Source organism: Penicillium arizonense (assembly GCF_001773325.1).
Source record: "Penicillium arizonense strain CBS 141311 chromosome Unknown PENARI_contig017, whole genome shotgun sequence".
NCBI lineage: Eukaryota > Fungi > Ascomycota > Eurotiomycetes > Eurotiales > Aspergillaceae > Penicillium > Penicillium arizonense.
In genome coordinates this window covers 177,333-193,319 of record NW_019173294.1, presented here as the reverse complement: position 1 = coordinate 193,319, position 15,987 = coordinate 177,333, and the positions used below count along the sequence as shown (strand labels likewise).

Below are 15,987 nucleotides of genomic sequence, written 5' to 3'. Positions count from 1 at the left end.
TTTGAGTTGCCCGATTCAGGCCACTGCTGGCCAGTCTCCAGTTCACGAGGTCCTTGCTTGCGTAGATAGGAATTCGAGGAAAGACCGAGAAAGACGATGTGGTGCAAAAGAACGTACTATTGTGTTCGGCCACAAATGTGCAAGAAGGATCAGAATTTCAACCCGGAATCACGGGATTCCTATAGATGGATGGCCTGATCGAGGAATGTGCCAGGCCCAATCCCTCGGCTGCTATAGGCAGGAACAATGATAAACCCAAAACGATGAAGTTCATTATGAACTATTCCCTTTGCTTGGTCGGCCAGTTCACAGTCTGTCTTTCCGCAAGGTTGATGAATTTATCGTGTTTCTTGTGGGTCACGGGCAGTACATCTGAATTATCTGTGCAGATTCTTCCATTGTACGCCGGAGCGAAATGTGGGTGAAATGCGGGGTTGAAAAGTTCGAGATTAAATAGCGGTAGTATTTATTTTAGTAGATATAGCTAAATGAGGGCAGTCAATATGATTTTGATTGTGGGAGAACCAGGCAGTCATTCTACCAAATGAGCTAAAAGTAGGTTACCATGGATCTCATCATGTGTTTTGCGGAGCAATTGAGCCATTGGTCAGTTTATATCAGTTTATTTTACGGCTGCTATATACGATTGCTACGTTGGATCGTATTCGATTTCCTTTTCGGCACAAATACGCTGAGCCGGGGGACTTCTCCATTTATAGTTGTCCGTCTTTTGGCTAATTTCACGTCGGCCAGGAGTGGGCCATCCTCGAGACCGTGGGCTCGCTTTCAATTTGCATAACCTTTACGCTATCTGGGTTTTTCGACTACTCTTTTAGCCTACATGAAGACCTATAATTCGTATTATACGAGCGCCGCCCGTCGCAACTCAATAGTGAATCCAACATTCTACAAATTCATAACTCCACATTGGTGGAACTATCCGGCTCATTTCACTTGACATCAATCTCGTTTCATTTAAATCCCATGATAAATTGGATAAGATTCCCATACATGATCTTCAATTCCGACTTGTCAGACAACAATATAAGCGAGTAATAACGAGTAATTGTTTCAGTAAATTTCTCAGGGGCCCAAAGCTTTTATCAAGCAACATACTGTGCTCTCTCTTCGCCTTGAATACTTCAGTGCAACCTTATCATAGATTGCCTCCATAACCCGCGTCCATCATAAACACACTTCTTGATCACCCGGGCTTCTTTCTCCAAATCTCACGTGCTGGAGTTGTTGTCGTTGTTTGACCACCGAGCTTCACTTTTCCAGCTGATCCCCTGACTTGGGACGCTGCTGGACAGCCGAGACAACTTCAACTGTGAGTTGATCTTTAGTAGACTTCAATAAACAAGCAGATAAAAGCGTCAATACGCAAAACGGAATCAAGGAATACCACATATACCGATATGAGTCGGCATATGCCTGCTGGTTTGCGGCAAGAAGGGCAGTTACTACCCGTACAGATATGCCAGGTACCTGCGCCAGAGCTGCAGTGTCCCCGATGGATAAGGAAGATATTATCTGAGGCAGATGAGATATAGAGATTCCTTCCTTCACGATAACCTCACTGATCTTTTTTGGAAGAAAATTGGTGATTTTGTTTTGGAAGATGGTCGAGATCATCACGATGCCGATAGCGCCACCGAGGCCACGCACTGATGTCCCTATTGTGACTGATGTGGCGACGAGCTCATTGGGAGTGGATATGGTTGCAATGACGGGGTTCAAGACAGCGAAACAGCCAATACACATACCGGTAACTGTGGTGGGAATGAACCAAGCGGCAAGATTGATATGGGGATTGAGCAGAGCCATTGCTCCAACACTAATAGTGAGAAGAGCACAGGCCGTTATGCCTATCCATTTTACTTCTCTAGTCTTGTATATCAAAATGGCCGTGATAGCGGCACCAGCAATCGTGCCACCAGCGGAGGGAATGTTGTACAAGCCGGACTTGAAGTAGTCGGGCTGCAATAGATTAAGGACAATAGGGCTCTGAAAGCTGAGGCTGCCAAAGGCTGCGACACCCTCGATAAAGTTTATAGCCAAGCCAATTGCGTAATTTCGGTGTTGAAAGATTTCGCGCGGGATCAGCTTGTTTGACGGTCCCTTGGCTTCCCAAATGCACAACGCAATCAGAGACAACGCTCCGATCACAAGGAGGGAGATGACTGTAGCGGATTTCCATGGATATGTGCTCCCTCCAACCTGGAGGGCAACTAAGATCATGGAAAAGCTTGCGGTGGAAAGAATGATGCCAACCCAATCGAACCCCCGAAGTCTAGCCTGAACAGAAAGACCTTCAGGATTTGGACGTTTTCCGGGGTGGTAAGAGAAAAGAAGGGCAGATGCGAGGGCGAAGAACACAGCACCGAAGTAATATCCCATTCGCCAGCCTTGGTTGTAGCCCCCGACATCATGCTCCATGAAGGCCGCCATCCCAATACCACCGCCAATGGAGACAGTGCCAGTGAGGAATGTAGTGACAGATATAACTAAAGCTCGTGAACGCTTTGGAACAATCTCAGCGATGAGTGGTGTTGTAAGGTATCCCACCGAAAAGCCGACACTCGTGATTGTCTGACCGCCGACGATAGTCCCAACGGACACTGCTCTAGAGGATACTAGCATTCCGACGATCCCACAGATTGTGGCGAAGAAGAGAAAGTATCGGCGTCCAAAGGTATCGGAAAGCTCGCCGATAAAACTACTAATTACGCATAGGCACAAGCTTCCCACAGCAGCTACCCAAGGAGATATAGCAGTCTCCAACGGGAAAGATTTTTGGATGAAGCCGAGGCTGCTTCCTGGGACTGCTTGTGCCCACACACATGAGAAATAGGTCAGATACAGGGCGCCCAGATTTAACCAAATATCAACACTCCATTCGAAGTCCCAATTGTCCTGAGTGAGGTCCATGACGGTAGCCTCTTCGATATGAACTGGTGGCTCCGGTTTACCATCGAGGGAGGTCATCGCGATCACATGAACTAAGAGGAACGCGACCTTGCTTTTGATGGAATTGAATGGAATGGGTGCCAAATGGCGAGAAAAGAGCTAATTTTGAAACCAGGAAGGGTTGTAGAGCATCATAAGCCTAGAGAAGCCTCATTATATTTATACATCGTCGAGACTTCAGCTGATATGTCTACCTTTGGGGCGCGGATTCTCAAACCTCTCTATTCGAGGCCTGAGCATGCCACAATTCCAAGTTACACGAGAACGGTTATACACACAACGGGACTATTTCCGGTGGGGGACACAAATGCGAGGATATATTTATCCTCAATTTTTGAAGTTGAAGGGGACAAGGTACATAGAGTACCATCGCAATTGCTCATACTGAGATGTACTCTTAGTTCCATTCCAGGTAAAGTCTGTGTTGCCGCGGATACGCGTTTACGGACGGAAAAAGCCACGTGGATAGCAAAATCCGATTGGCTGTTTATGCACGTATATCAAAATCCGGTTGGCTGTTTATACACGTATATCAAAGAAATGCAATCTATAAACTCATGCAGCCAAGAGCCCGGTGGGGTGGGCAGCACATTGCATTCTTCCTAGTTACCTGTACACGAGCATGGGTGGCTAGAGACCGAAAAGTATAAAGTGGTCTCCATCGCTTAGCCTGAAGGCAGAAATTAGAAGAGTCACTTATAACACCTTCAAGTGTCTTGCGGCAATCAGCGGAAGAAAGGTCAACGTTGCATTTCTTCCCAGGAAGACAAGAATCTATTTTGTGTCCTATCTTAACATGTCGCGTGACCAAATACAAACCCTTCAACTGCCAGTATTGAACATGGAGCTCACTGAGCCACGAACCCGAACGCTGTTTGATGAAGGGTGGAAATTTAATCTCGGCTCCGACGTCGCACCACCTCGCCGTCTTGTGGGAAAGGCAGGCACAGCAAACGGTTGGAGTGACTTGAGCGAGGAAGAATTAATGGCATACAATGGCGAGAGAAGCCGCATTGAGAAAATGGGGCCTTCATTTCAGGCTGTGCAACTCCGACCTCATGACAACGATGCCTCATGGACAGACATAAAGCTACCCCACGATTGGAGAATTGAGCAACTGCCGAGCCCAAGTCAACAATATGCATCGGACTATCCAAAAATATGGCAAGGTTTCTGGCCAACCGGTGTGGCTTACTATCGAAAAATATTTACCACCAGCCCGCATCAACATGGACAGCACGTCTATTTAACCTTCGATGGTATTGCTGGAAACTCGGACATCTGGCTGAATGGATTTTGGATTGGAAATCAATCGACCTCTTATACACCCTTGACATTGGATGTGACTGAGATGCTACGCTTCGGAATTCCCAATGTTCTTCTCGTGCGGAGTGATTCATCCGAGGCAGAGGGGTGGTGGCTAGAAGGAGGGGGAATCTACCGGCATGTCTGGATCGAACAAAGAGGCGATGTTCAGATCACACAGGACGGCATATATGTTACGGCGAAGGACGTCTCCGACAAGAAGGCCACCATCAACGTAGAGTTGAGCATCGCGAATCTCAGCCTAAGTGCTGTTGACGCCACAGTCAGTCTCTTAATCGTGCATCCATCAGGAGAACATGTTCCTGCTATCCCCGAAGATAAAGCATCTTCACTGAACCTCCAAGGCATGTCGACTTCTACAGTGAAAAAAGAAATCACTATCGACACCCCAGAGCTATGGTGCCTTGGGAAAGGCTCTCTATATTCGCTTACTGTCTATATCAATCAGAAGCGGCCTGCTATGCTGTTGGATCAAGTCGACCTCCAGTTCGGGATCAGAAACATCGAATGGGAGGAAGACGGGGTTGTGATCAACGGATTGAAATCGAAGATATTTGGCGTCAATCTACACCAAGACTTTGGTTTCTATGGAAGTGCGCTCCCCGATCGTATCATCGAAGCAAAAATGGACATGTGCGCGGAAATGGGGGCGAATGCTGTTCGCATCGCCCATCATGCGCCAACGCCAGAGTTGGTGCGCCACGCTGATCGAACTGGTATGCTCATCCTGCCAGAGCAGCGAAATATGAGTACTTCCTCGGCTAGCATTCAGCAGCTACGAAATATGGTTCGCAAGTTTCGGAGCAACCCTTCGGTATTCATGTGGAGTCTTGAAAACGAGGAACTCTCTTTGCAGGGAACAGCAGTGGGAAGCGCCATTCTCGCACGTCTAATCAAAGAATGTCGAAGTTTAGACCCAACTCGCCCTATTACACTTGGCGGGGTAGTGAGTCTCGACGATGACTCGGCAGGATACTATCGGCAGCTTGATGTGGTCGGAATGCATTACCGCTGCCTTTTTGGAAACCTCGATCAAACTATTACATTGCACACTAATAAGCTGCTCATCCTCGATGAGGAAGGGTTGTTTGCGAGTACACGAGGGGTCTATCACTATGACAAGAAGAATGCTTACTCGGGATCGTTCTCCTACATCCATGAAGCGCTTCTAGATCGAGACGAACCGCAATCCAACGCAGCAATTGGTGACATTGACCCTCTCAAATTCTCTCCTTTTATTGCGCCGAATCTGAGCCTTGCATTCTCTCATCCGAAAGTTACGGGGAGCTTTATTTGGACCGGAATCGACTACTATGGTGAGCCAACTCCAGCCCGGTGGCCATCAGTGGTGGGCGCATGTGGCCAACGAGATCTCGCCGGGCTTCCAAAAGATTATTACTGGCTTGTGCGAAGTATATTCAAGGAACAAGAACCCATTGTACACGGCTTCCCACACTGGACATGGCCGGGGAAGGAGGGGCAGAGTCTATCCTTCGCCGTCTACTCGAACTGTGACGAGGTTGAGATAGAGGTCAATGGCGTCCTCTCAGGCCCTCGGCTTCCAATTATCGATCACAAAGCCCAGCAGCCACAAGGCATTGTGTACCAAGCCGGTAATGTCTGTGTCCGTGGTTTCAAGAATGGAATGGCGGTTGCAGAGCACATACAGGAGACTGCTGGAGCACCCTTCGAGCTGAGACTCTTGCCGGATCGGACAGAACTCAATAGCTCCGGAAAGGACATTGCCCTAGTGCGAATATGCGTTGTTGACGCAAAGGGCTGCTTCGTACCATACGCCACAGACCTGGTTCAAGTCTCGGCTAAAGGCCCGGGCAGAGTCAGCGGGATGTGCAACGGTGACACTTCATTCTCAAAGTACCTTAGACCCTTGGATAATGCACCGTTATTCAATGGACAAGCTGTTGTCTTTGTCGAGGGTGGAGTGGAAGAGGGAGAGCTGGAAATCGAGGCATCTGCCGTTGGGATTCAGACTGCTACCACGATACTAAAGGTCTCGAGCAAACTGAACCATGGGCATTATCTCTCGGCTCATCTAGATGAGAAGGCAATTTCGGTGCATGGAGTTTACAGAAATCCTTTTCATGATGACCAGGAAAGGGCATAAGGCCTAGATGTCAATTCACACTATCGAACGGATATTCCCGAATAATTATCCAACAAGAGTGACCTAGTTCTGAAATCTAGACTGTGGCCATCATGAAGTGCCAAGCCCTTGTATAGTCACAAGAGGGGTTTATCACATTTTTGATTGATATTTTACATAGTGCGCTTAAATTTACGCGTATATTTCCCAAATAGAAATGTTTCCACGTATTGGACCAAATGCAGAAAAGGCTGAGTTTTGACCCTCGAGGATGGGCCCCATAATGAATTTCTGGGGCCCCGCATCTCTTATTGCTGCATTTCCCTCATACTCGTATCGAGGATTAATATAATAAATCGACGTCTTGTATACGCTTTCAGGACAGTACATTTCAGCACTCCGAGCAGATGGATCGAACGAAACAACGTCTGAGTCATCGAAAATCCCGCAATGGATGTGCCGTCTGCAAAAGTCGGCATATCAAATGCGACGAGGCACGTCCAGCGTGCGGTAATTGTCGGATTTCAGAAAAGAAATGTTATTATCTGACTTCCAACAAGCACAAACTCACACCTCCGCCGTACGAGCAGGAGCTCACCACGTCAATATGGCTACAGACGGCTACGACATCGCTGGTTCCGGTATCAACACCCTCGGTAGAACTGCGCTTTTCCGAAGTGGATGAGTTATTCACCCTGGATCATATGAAGTTGTTTCGCCACGTTGAGAAAGATATGTGGGAGTGGATGATGGTCACGAAGCACCTCAGGCCATTGGAGGACTTTTACGTTAGCTCTGCACTGGAGACACCGTACCTAATGAGCCAGCTTCTTGCGCTCGCGGCAATGCACTTGAGCACGGCAGAAGGTGACTCGTCGGCTTGGTATCTTTCCCAGGCTATTCGACTGCGGCAGAGAGCTTTGCAAGGCTTCAATGATTCGCTGAAGGATACCTCAGCCTCAAAAGTCAAGTCTCAGTTCCTCTTCTCGTCGCTCTTTGGACTTCATTACCTTGCAGAAAATGTAGCAGGGGCCCCGGAACAAGAATTTGCCGAGACATTTGCCGCTGTAGTAGAATACTTACGCGTACATCGAGGACCACGTATCATGGGTGATCGCTCATGGGAGATGCTTTGCGACTCTCCTATCAACACCTGGTTTCGTGTCTTGAATGAAGAGCTGAATACCCCTTGTATGCAGCTCGAGGTGTCATTCAACTCTTTTGACCTAATCGCCGCGATGCTTAGGGTTTCCGATCTCAATCAAGAGTCAATCGCGGCCTGTGAAAGCGCACGACAAGCCCTGGAATCTGTACAACGTCGAATGCATGGCCCAAAGAGCTGGGGCGTGCATGCATTGATGGCGTGGTCAAGTCTGATACCCTTGCGCTTCATCGGGCTTCTAGAGAAGCAGATACCTGAGGCCCTTGTCATCTTAGCCCACTACGCTGTCGGGCTACATCAATTCAGAGAATTCTGGTGTCTAGGCGAAACGGGGAATCGCCTTTTCCAGGGAATAGCAAAGCTTCTTGCATCGTATTGGGCAGTTTGGCTACCTCAGTTTGGTTCCGAACTATGATAATTGCTGAAGCAACTGAGATGTGTCATATCCCAGAATTTCTTCTATGTTGCATGCATCTACCGTTGAGCAGCTTCTGCTTTACACCGCAAATAACACACACTGGACTAATTACTTTTTGTTTATCATCTCGATGAAATTACGAGGCAAGCTTTGATTGATCTCAAGATGAAGGCCATCTAGTTCAAATAACGTAAATATTCGCGACGCATGGCGGCTGTACCCTTCACTTGATGAGATGGTTATATCACATGTGCAATAGCTGTTGCGCTCGCCCAATATACGTCGAGTTATTAGTGAGCATCCTAGGGCTCTCCACAAGGCTTTCCAACGTGGCCTAGTAATGTTCCCAGTCTCCAACAAGTCGGCTATAATGGATTGTCCTTCCCACGCTGCGCCTCCACATAATAATTGTCATCTCTATTACATGGCGTGATATGAAGACCGTGTCTTTCTCTTGGTGGTCTTTCATTAGCCCGCGAACAACTTCTATAGCCACTTGTGAGTCGTTAGGAGCGGCGTTTTCTTATAGAACGCCGCGTCGTCCCCGTACTTGAAACATCGTCAAAATGGTCAAGCTTTAGATCCGGTAGAGATAGCTGAGACTATCTTGAATGGAAAAGAGACAACGTAGTCGGATACTCCAAGTAAAATCCGTCATATAAATATAGTCAGAGACAAGCAGATTCTGGAAGCTAAGTTAGTCGTTGCCACAGTCATAGGAGCTAATGCAAACTATGCAAACTTCTAACTAAATAATTAACTAGCCTAATTTCCAAGTCACGTCACTGCGCCGAGATCAGACCCTCTACAGGAATGTGAGAAGAGAGCGAGGTTGAGAACCCCTACCCAATAATCAAATTCTATGTCTGGTTTGGCAGGTTATGCCGCCAAGATTGCTAATGCGCTAAGATGCGGTCGAGGGGCCCGACCGTCTCTATCCGCGGAATTCTTTTGTCGCTTGGCTCTAACCCGCGCATCGAAGATATGTCCGCGCATCGGAATATGTCCGCGCATCAGCATAATAGTCCTTGAGGATAAAGCGATTCGTGGATGCCCACCCTTGCACAAGGCTTTCATGTTGCCTGTTAAGTATGTACATGTAGAGACGAGCTTGGTAACACTCCAATAGACAGCAACAAAAGTCGTATGTGATACAGTACTATACTAATTAATATTCCGGTGGTTATTCGCGTATGAATAATACGTTCTTCGACGGCTGGTGGTCGGTCTATCTTGACCCGAGTCCCCGCGATTGCGAACTAGATTTCCCCACGGGGAATATGCCAGCGTCAAAAAAGCATTTTTCTTACCGCATCTCTGTTTTCAGTCAGCTGTCTAGGATGCTGCCAAGGGCATCCAGAAACTGAAAAGTTGCAAATTAGCCGAGAGTATGTCCGTAACTAGTGGTCCTACAGAGTATGCTCCCGGGTAGTAAGAGGTGTGTCAATTGAACGCATTGGAATATACGCGTACTCTTCGTGTCTTGCTTGATATGCGACCCTCTTTTTAGAAATTCCACAACTTGCGTACTCGTTAGATTTACTCGTTAGTCAATACTAAGACGGCCTTCAAAACATTCTTTGGGAAGCGGGGACTCAAGGTCTCTGACAAGAGTGTTACTGCGGCTGCCGGATTGACCTTCCGTAAATCGATCTGGCCCATCGCGCTCGTTACCCTTGTTCCTTTGAAGGTTCAGCTACGGCCTGTTGGACACTCTCAACAGCCATTTTCAAAGCGCTTTGAATATCAATAGAGCTCGATCCAGTGGTTTGCAGGCGGCATATTTTGGGTGCCTGATCAGATATTGAATACCGAAGCCCTGCGTGCTGATAAACCACAGTGCATATCCTCTCGCCTCGCTCGGCCATGCCGCCTGGCTCCTCCATCATTTTTCCTACAAGGCCGTTTTCATCTGGGGACTGTTTCTCTAGGGTGTAGGTGCATTGATTGCTATTCCTTGCATTAAAAGTGAATCATTTGCCGGGTTCTGCGTTGCCATCACCATTGGAAAATGACTTAGGCTCGTTAGAGACTGCCGCCAATCCTTCGTTACTGGTATGGTTTAGCCCACTGTTGGATTTAAATTGACGAGTCTAACATGCATAGTCTGCGGTCCTCCTAAATACTCTGAGCTTCGAATCAACCTCAGCCAAGCCTTCAATGGTATTGGAACTGTTATTGCTCCAGTCCTTGGGTCCTACGTTTTCTTTAAATTTGGCGACGATTCGGCCATGGACAACGTGCAGTGGATCTACCTGGCTATCGCTATTTTCGTCTTCCTCTTAGCTTTACTCATTTATTTTCCACTATTCCAGAAGTCACTGATGCTGGTATGTGCTTATATTTGGCTATGTACTGATATGTTACAGATATGGCCATTCAAGTGCAAGAGACACATACTCATGCCGACGAGAAGCCCTTTGCAAAACAGTACAAGCTATTTCATGCTTCATTTGCCCAGTTTTGCTACACGGGTGCCCAGGTCGCTATCGCCAGCATGTTTATTAACTATGCTACTGAGATGAGGTCCAATACTGATGAGTCACTTGGCGCAAAGTTCTTCGCTAGTGCGCAGGCAGCCTTTACTCGCTTTACATATCACATACTACGATATTCTTGGATATGATGTTAATGATAATAGCGGGTTCTATTCCCGGTGAATAAATGCAATTTTGATTTTTTGATTGCCTCGATCAGAGACAAAACCCCAAGTATGAAACGTAGTAACAAGAAAATGTAGGACGTAACGACAATCATGTATGCAGAAAAGCGAATCTTGATGTGTTGCTCGCCCTGTATATCACAGCAGAGTAAGCCCACATGTATTCAACAAAACTCCAAGTATGTGCATAGAAGATCTACAAATGTCTCAACAGACAGCTGTCTAGTTCCACAACCTACACTCAAGAAAAGCGCAATCCCTGGCTGGGGTCCCAAATCCCGGGTTGAGGACCACGAGTGGGCTTTGGAACGGCCTGAGCCGGTGCAGGAGCAGCTGCCGGAGCCGGGTTCGCTCCGGGGGGTATAGCGGCAGCGCCAAATCTGATTCCCATTTCGGGTGACCACATGCCTGGCATTCCAGGTGTTGAAACTGGAGGTGGAGCGACGGGTGCGCGGACTGGTTGGGGTGCTGTGAGAGGGGGAGCAGGGTCGACTGGTCGCGCGGTGTGAACAGGTGTTGGAGGTTGAGATGGCTGCTGTGACAGGGGTGCAGCTGTGTAGGTGGATTGTGCGGGTTGCTGGTGTTGTTGGCGAAGATGGGGTTGTGAGATGTGTAGGGAGGACATTGCCTGAGCATTGGAAATGTCGCTATTGCGGAAGTCAGTATCCGAAAGCTGGTTTTAAATATTGTAAGTGAATGACGGGACATACGTTTCTAACTGACTCGCCTCCATGCGGCGCTGATGGACGAAGGCCTTCCCGTCATCACGGAAGCGAGCGACAATTTTTGCAAGATCATTGTAGAACTTCCGTCCGACGTCGAGGTTAGAAATAATTTCCTTGTACTTCAAGTAGCCATTCTCTAGATCTTGAAGAGCAATTTCGCGCTCTTTCGTCGAGGCGTCGCCCTTATGAGCACCAGTGAAAGCACGGTTAGCTTCCCGGAGCTGATCAGAGAGGTTATCCTGATCTCTGCGCTCCTGTGCGATCATATCGCGGTCCGAGTCAAAGTGCTTAAGTTGCTCTTCGAACAAATCCTCAAACTGGCTGGCCTGGATAGCCTGCATAGGGAACTCCCGCTCTAGGCGTGCAGTCTGTTTCAGCAGCGCAGGGTCTAGACTCTCATTAGTATAATTCGCCATATATGCACAAAAAAACACATACGAATGTCATCGGCCCGTGCCTTATCCTTTAGGGTTTGAACACGCCGCTTCCTCCGGTTTTCCATACGACTGATCTCACTCAAACAGCCCCGTAGCCGGTTCGACTCGCGTTCAACATGTGGCGGGATAGCCGCTCGTCGGCTACTAGGTACGTAGGATTCAAGATCCCGGTTAGTGCCAGTGAGCACGAGGAAAACTGAGTGTGAATCTTGTAGCTTCCGCTGCACAAGATCGTCGCTACTTTGAGCAGATGTGAAATAGCCGCTGATCTCATTCAAACTCTTATACAGCTTTGGTGCTGCGGATTCCGAGGTTGGACGCGTCCACCGCTCAGTGCCATATTTCTGGCGGGCTGCAAGGTCCTCTGCCTTCTCGGCTTTGAGAAGCTCGACACCCTCGTTATAAACTGCTTGATCATTGCCCTTGATCTTAGCTGTGTCTTCAATCGAGCGGTGTAAGCGGTTTAGGCCATCTTGTTGGCGCATCTCTTCTGCGTGGGAGACAAGTGTTGGTGGAAGGCCTAGTGGCTTCTCAAGTGCCTGCAGAGATCCGGGCAAATTTAAGGATGAAAGCAAGCTGTCGACACCGTCATTAGCAAACAATTATCTCAAAGGTCCAAATCTTCTCGAGTGCATACTCCCGTAATTTGTCGGTCATGGACTCCAACTCCCCGATAAGCGTATCGTTCACCAAACGATCCCTACGATCAGAGTAAATGCTGGCAGCGATATGTACCGCATATGGTACCAACTTAGAAAACAGCGGCTGGCCTAGTGGCCCATTATCACCCAGCATAGAAATCGCATCGGTGACTTGCGAAGGAGCCTTAGCAAGAACCATGCTGGCTCGTTCAATAGTCTTGAGCTCCGATTTCGGCGGCACAGGGTTGATGTAAATAACATCGTTGTCCTTCTCAGCACGCTTGAGATCTTCCGAGACACGGCTCTTCAATCCGTTCAGATCACCAAGAACAGTCCTGTTGATCCACCGCTGCTCCTTAAGACCTTCATTGACGCAGATCAAGCTATCGCGCAAACGGGCAACCTCCTCTCCGTACTTGCGCTTCTCCAAACAGTCCAGTGACTGGCGGAACTGAGCCGCTGCCGCAAAGTGATGATGCTTCGCAGTCATATGGTGGATCCAGTCTGTGCTAATGGCATTAGACTTAACAGCCAAGTCACCGGCGTCACCGTAGAAATCAGACACCTTTGCTGCCAGTTTTGCGATAGAGCTGTCTTTGAGTCCATCCTTGACAGCCTTCTGCCAAAAGCACTCCTGGCCTTGACCCAGCAGGAGCTGCTCCAAACTCTGGAGAGTCATCTCATCCATATCCTCCGGCGGCGACGTGCGAAGGTCCGGGATGATGTCAACTCGGAGATGGTTCAATACTCCAGCTGCAGAGCACAGGTAGTTGCAAGCCTGCTTGAGTCCATCTGCGGTCGTCCGGTTGGTTGCATATGCAAGTTGTGAGTATAAAGCAGCGAGGTTGAACATGATATTCGCCAATTCAAAGCGAAGGTTATTTTGCGATACTATTCGCAAATTCCATTAGCAAACATCTCCGCTGGCTCTCCCCAAATTTATTGTGAACTCACCTGGGCGCGCAGCGTTGAACCCAAAAGCCGGATACCATGAAAAATCCACCCCGACCTAGAGAAATCCCGTCAACCTCGAAGCTCAACCAAAACAAGAACCACAACGACCAAAGGAGGGACCGCGCACATCAATCGGGAACTTTCCACCTAGCCATTTCAGCTGCGCTGCGTATGTGATCAACCGGCTAATACCGCTGAAATGTGGTTCCTGAACGTTGACAGCTTCAGATCTTAGACGATCAATGATCATCAGATCCTCCGCGAACATATCCGGGCGCTGATCATATTTGGAAGATATGTACTGCGTGATGGCATCGGAGAGCGAGACGGCGTGTGAGCGACGGAACGGGAGCTGAAGGATGTTGCTGGTATCCATTGTGAGCAAAGGGATCTAATATTTCGAGGGTTTTGCAGCTATATGCCATGAAGTACTCACGACGCCATTGTCGCTGTAGGCGGGGGTGCGAAAGACTTCGTTTGTTGACGAGAAGTTCAACTCCACCGGGCAACGGGATGACGTGTTGATGGCCTAAGGCAGATATTGGATCTATCCGGGCAACGATCGTCGGTGTCTATATGTTTTACGAACTATGGGCAACGCATCGGCTTTTATTTATGCTTCATTTCGCTGTTGAGATATTTGCGCCTTAATGAGGTTCCACCTCATCCATGCATGTACGTGGATAGGAAATCATGACGCCCCCTCCATTGCCTGGGCCGAGGCTCATTCCGGGCAGCGCAATCTCAGCCCGGCCGACTCACGGCGTCTTCACTTGAGCGCTCAGTCTGGCAACTCGTTGATGAGCCGTTTAAAGTACTCCATGAGACTGAGCAGTATCATGTTGTTTAGCCCCGTCCGGAGCATGATGATCGAGATGCCCTTGTAAGTACTCGATTTGGCAATGGCCTTTGAGGCCTCGCCGATCTCCTGGCTCTTGCCGAGGAGGACACTCTGAGCGCGGGTCTTGCGCGTGTCTAAAGGATATGTCTGTAAATCGCTTGTTAGTACCCCTCGTCAGAATGGGAGTATCTGATCACATACACAGACCCAGGGGACAGTGCTGCAAATCACCCCGGCGAGCATGGTTGACCCGAGATCATTCTTGTGCCAACCCAGTTGTCTTTCTGCGGTCTGCTTCACGGTGTCATAGATGGCGAAGTACATGCCGGTGCCAATGGTGTCACGCATCGCATGCAGGCGGAAGCCGGTGTACAGCCCTCGGACTCCATGGCGCTTGACGATCTGTTGGATTGCCGCGATGGTACCAAGGCGAGGCTTGTAACGCAGCGAATGGTCCCGAGCGGCATCCGGAGCTGCCATTGCGCGGTTGGAGACCAAAACGGAGGTTTGAACGACATTCTTCGCCAGTTCAAAGGGGCCTGTGTCGACGTTAGCCCCATCCCGTTCATTCAATTGACCGAAATGAGCTTACAAGCAAGAGGAGAAGCAAACAAACCCGAGACCATGCCCGCAGTGGTAAAAGTCATCACTCCAAGCATGGTCGGGGTGCTTCCAGGTCGCTTATAGTCAGCCACAGGGTTGAAGCCAGTCATGTTCTCAACGGCATCAGATATGATGCCAGTGAATGAATGGTACACAGTGAAATTGACGACGCGCACTGCTGTGACACTTGCCAGCGGAGGAAGGGCGCCTATGCGACCGTCAGAAAATCTCAATTTACTGCATTGGAAATCAACAACTTACCAGCGACATAGCCACGATATCCCTCATTACGCCAAAGGTAGCGAGCACATTGCCAAACGTTCTTAAAGTCATGGCTATATCATCAGTCAGCATGGTCATCCAGTCTCGAAGACCTGAGAGAAACTCACGTTTGCATTCGGGTCTTGATATTCTCAAGAGGAATCTGTCCACGAGTTGAGACGAAATTAGCATCGGGCCCGACGAATACCAAGCTGTGCTTCGCAGGCGCAAAGTCCCTCGAGAAAAGACTCACCAGTGAGATGGTAGCGCAGATGGTCGAGGCCGCCGAAGACACTTGAGTCTTGTATTTCTTCAAGAGCCTGTTGCGCGTGGACACGTCGAAGGTCCAAGCGTTGGAGCCAGACATGTCTGCAGTAATTGATTGGGGTGACGACGAGGGGAATGGTGCGTCGTCAGAGCGCTTGCCAATAGTCATTTCTCTGCGTGGTCCATCGGCGCCGGCGAGGGGTAACGATGCAATGGCCAGCACCCAAGAGAGTGACTCTTCTGCCTACAGGCTGGGGAACCCAATGGAACGCAAACCGGTCTCTCAAGCTAGAGTAGACCGTTCGGCGTCCCACAATGGTCCATTTAAATGATCCGCCAGCACTGTTATATATTGACACTTGTTCGGAAGTCCCCCAACAGACTTGCGGCACGGGTGCCGTTTTTGCAGGTTTACGTTAGGGCACGAGACAAACAGCCGAGACTAAGGATCCCGGCGTTGATAGGATCGACGGGCGACGGCGGAGTTGTTACTGGTGAAGCGATATACTTCAGAGTCCTCTGGTCTGAACCGCTGTGATCGTGCTGGATTCCGACTTCCGCGGCAATGGTGACCTGCGAAGGCACAGTATCAGTCTCCGTGTATTCGTCACAGATA

The 15,987-nt window shown here is 48.9% G+C and overlaps 6 protein-coding genes across 6 annotated transcripts; 3 read left to right on the top strand and 3 right to left on the bottom strand.

The window, feature by feature from the left end:
- Positions 1 to 1,269: 1,269 nt before the first annotated feature.
- PENARI_c017G11882 (uncharacterized protein) lies at positions 1,270 to 2,988 on the bottom strand (the record flags this gene model as incomplete). Its single annotated transcript, XM_022634449.1, has 1 exon — positions 1,270 to 2,988. One exon carries the CDS (start codon positions 2,986 to 2,988, stop codon positions 1,270 to 1,272), a length of 1,719 nt encoding a protein of 572 aa, XP_022485854.1.
- Positions 2,989 to 3,766: 778 nt separating this feature from the next.
- Positions 3,767 to 6,421, top strand: PENARI_c017G01765 (putative cell-associated beta-galactosidase; the record flags this gene model as incomplete). Its single annotated transcript, XM_022634253.1, has 1 exon — positions 3,767 to 6,421. The coding sequence occupies one exon, from the start codon at positions 3,767 to 3,769 to the stop codon at positions 6,419 to 6,421; it is 2,655 nt and encodes an 884-aa protein (XP_022485790.1).
- Positions 6,422 to 6,850: 429 nt separating this feature from the next.
- PENARI_c017G05274 (uncharacterized protein) lies at positions 6,851 to 7,977 on the top strand (the record flags this gene model as incomplete). Its single annotated transcript, XM_022634323.1, has 2 exons — positions 6,851 to 6,910; positions 6,961 to 7,977. The coding sequence occupies 2 exons, from the start codon at positions 6,851 to 6,853 to the stop codon at positions 7,975 to 7,977; spliced, it is 1,077 nt and encodes a 358-aa protein (XP_022485684.1).
- Positions 7,978 to 9,846: 1,869 nt separating this feature from the next.
- On the top strand, positions 9,847 to 10,644 carry PENARI_c017G12523 (uncharacterized protein; the record flags this gene model as incomplete). Its single annotated transcript, XM_022634462.1, has 5 exons — positions 9,847 to 9,914; positions 10,010 to 10,035; positions 10,087 to 10,314; positions 10,350 to 10,547; positions 10,622 to 10,644. The coding sequence occupies 5 exons, from the start codon at positions 9,847 to 9,849 to the stop codon at positions 10,642 to 10,644; spliced, it is 543 nt and encodes a 180-aa protein (XP_022485744.1).
- A 239-nt stretch (positions 10,645 to 10,883) lies between these two features.
- Positions 10,884 to 13,775, bottom strand: PENARI_c017G11550 (putative pH signal transduction protein PalA; the record flags this gene model as incomplete). The annotated part of the gene is made up of 6 exons (XM_022634441.1): positions 10,884 to 11,289; positions 11,353 to 11,755; positions 11,806 to 12,380; positions 12,442 to 13,336; positions 13,400 to 13,454; positions 13,527 to 13,775. 6 exons carry the CDS (start codon positions 13,773 to 13,775, stop codon positions 10,884 to 10,886), a joined length of 2,583 nt encoding a protein of 860 aa, XP_022485709.1.
- A 405-nt stretch (positions 13,776 to 14,180) lies between these two features.
- PENARI_c017G01218 (putative mitochondrial carrier protein) lies at positions 14,181 to 15,540 on the bottom strand (the record flags this gene model as incomplete). The annotated part of the gene is made up of 5 exons (XM_022634242.1): positions 14,181 to 14,387; positions 14,442 to 14,779; positions 14,833 to 15,051; positions 15,105 to 15,178; positions 15,233 to 15,540. 5 exons carry the CDS (start codon positions 15,538 to 15,540, stop codon positions 14,181 to 14,183), a joined length of 1,146 nt encoding a protein of 381 aa, XP_022485927.1.
- Between the last annotated feature and the right edge of the window lie 447 nt (positions 15,541 to 15,987).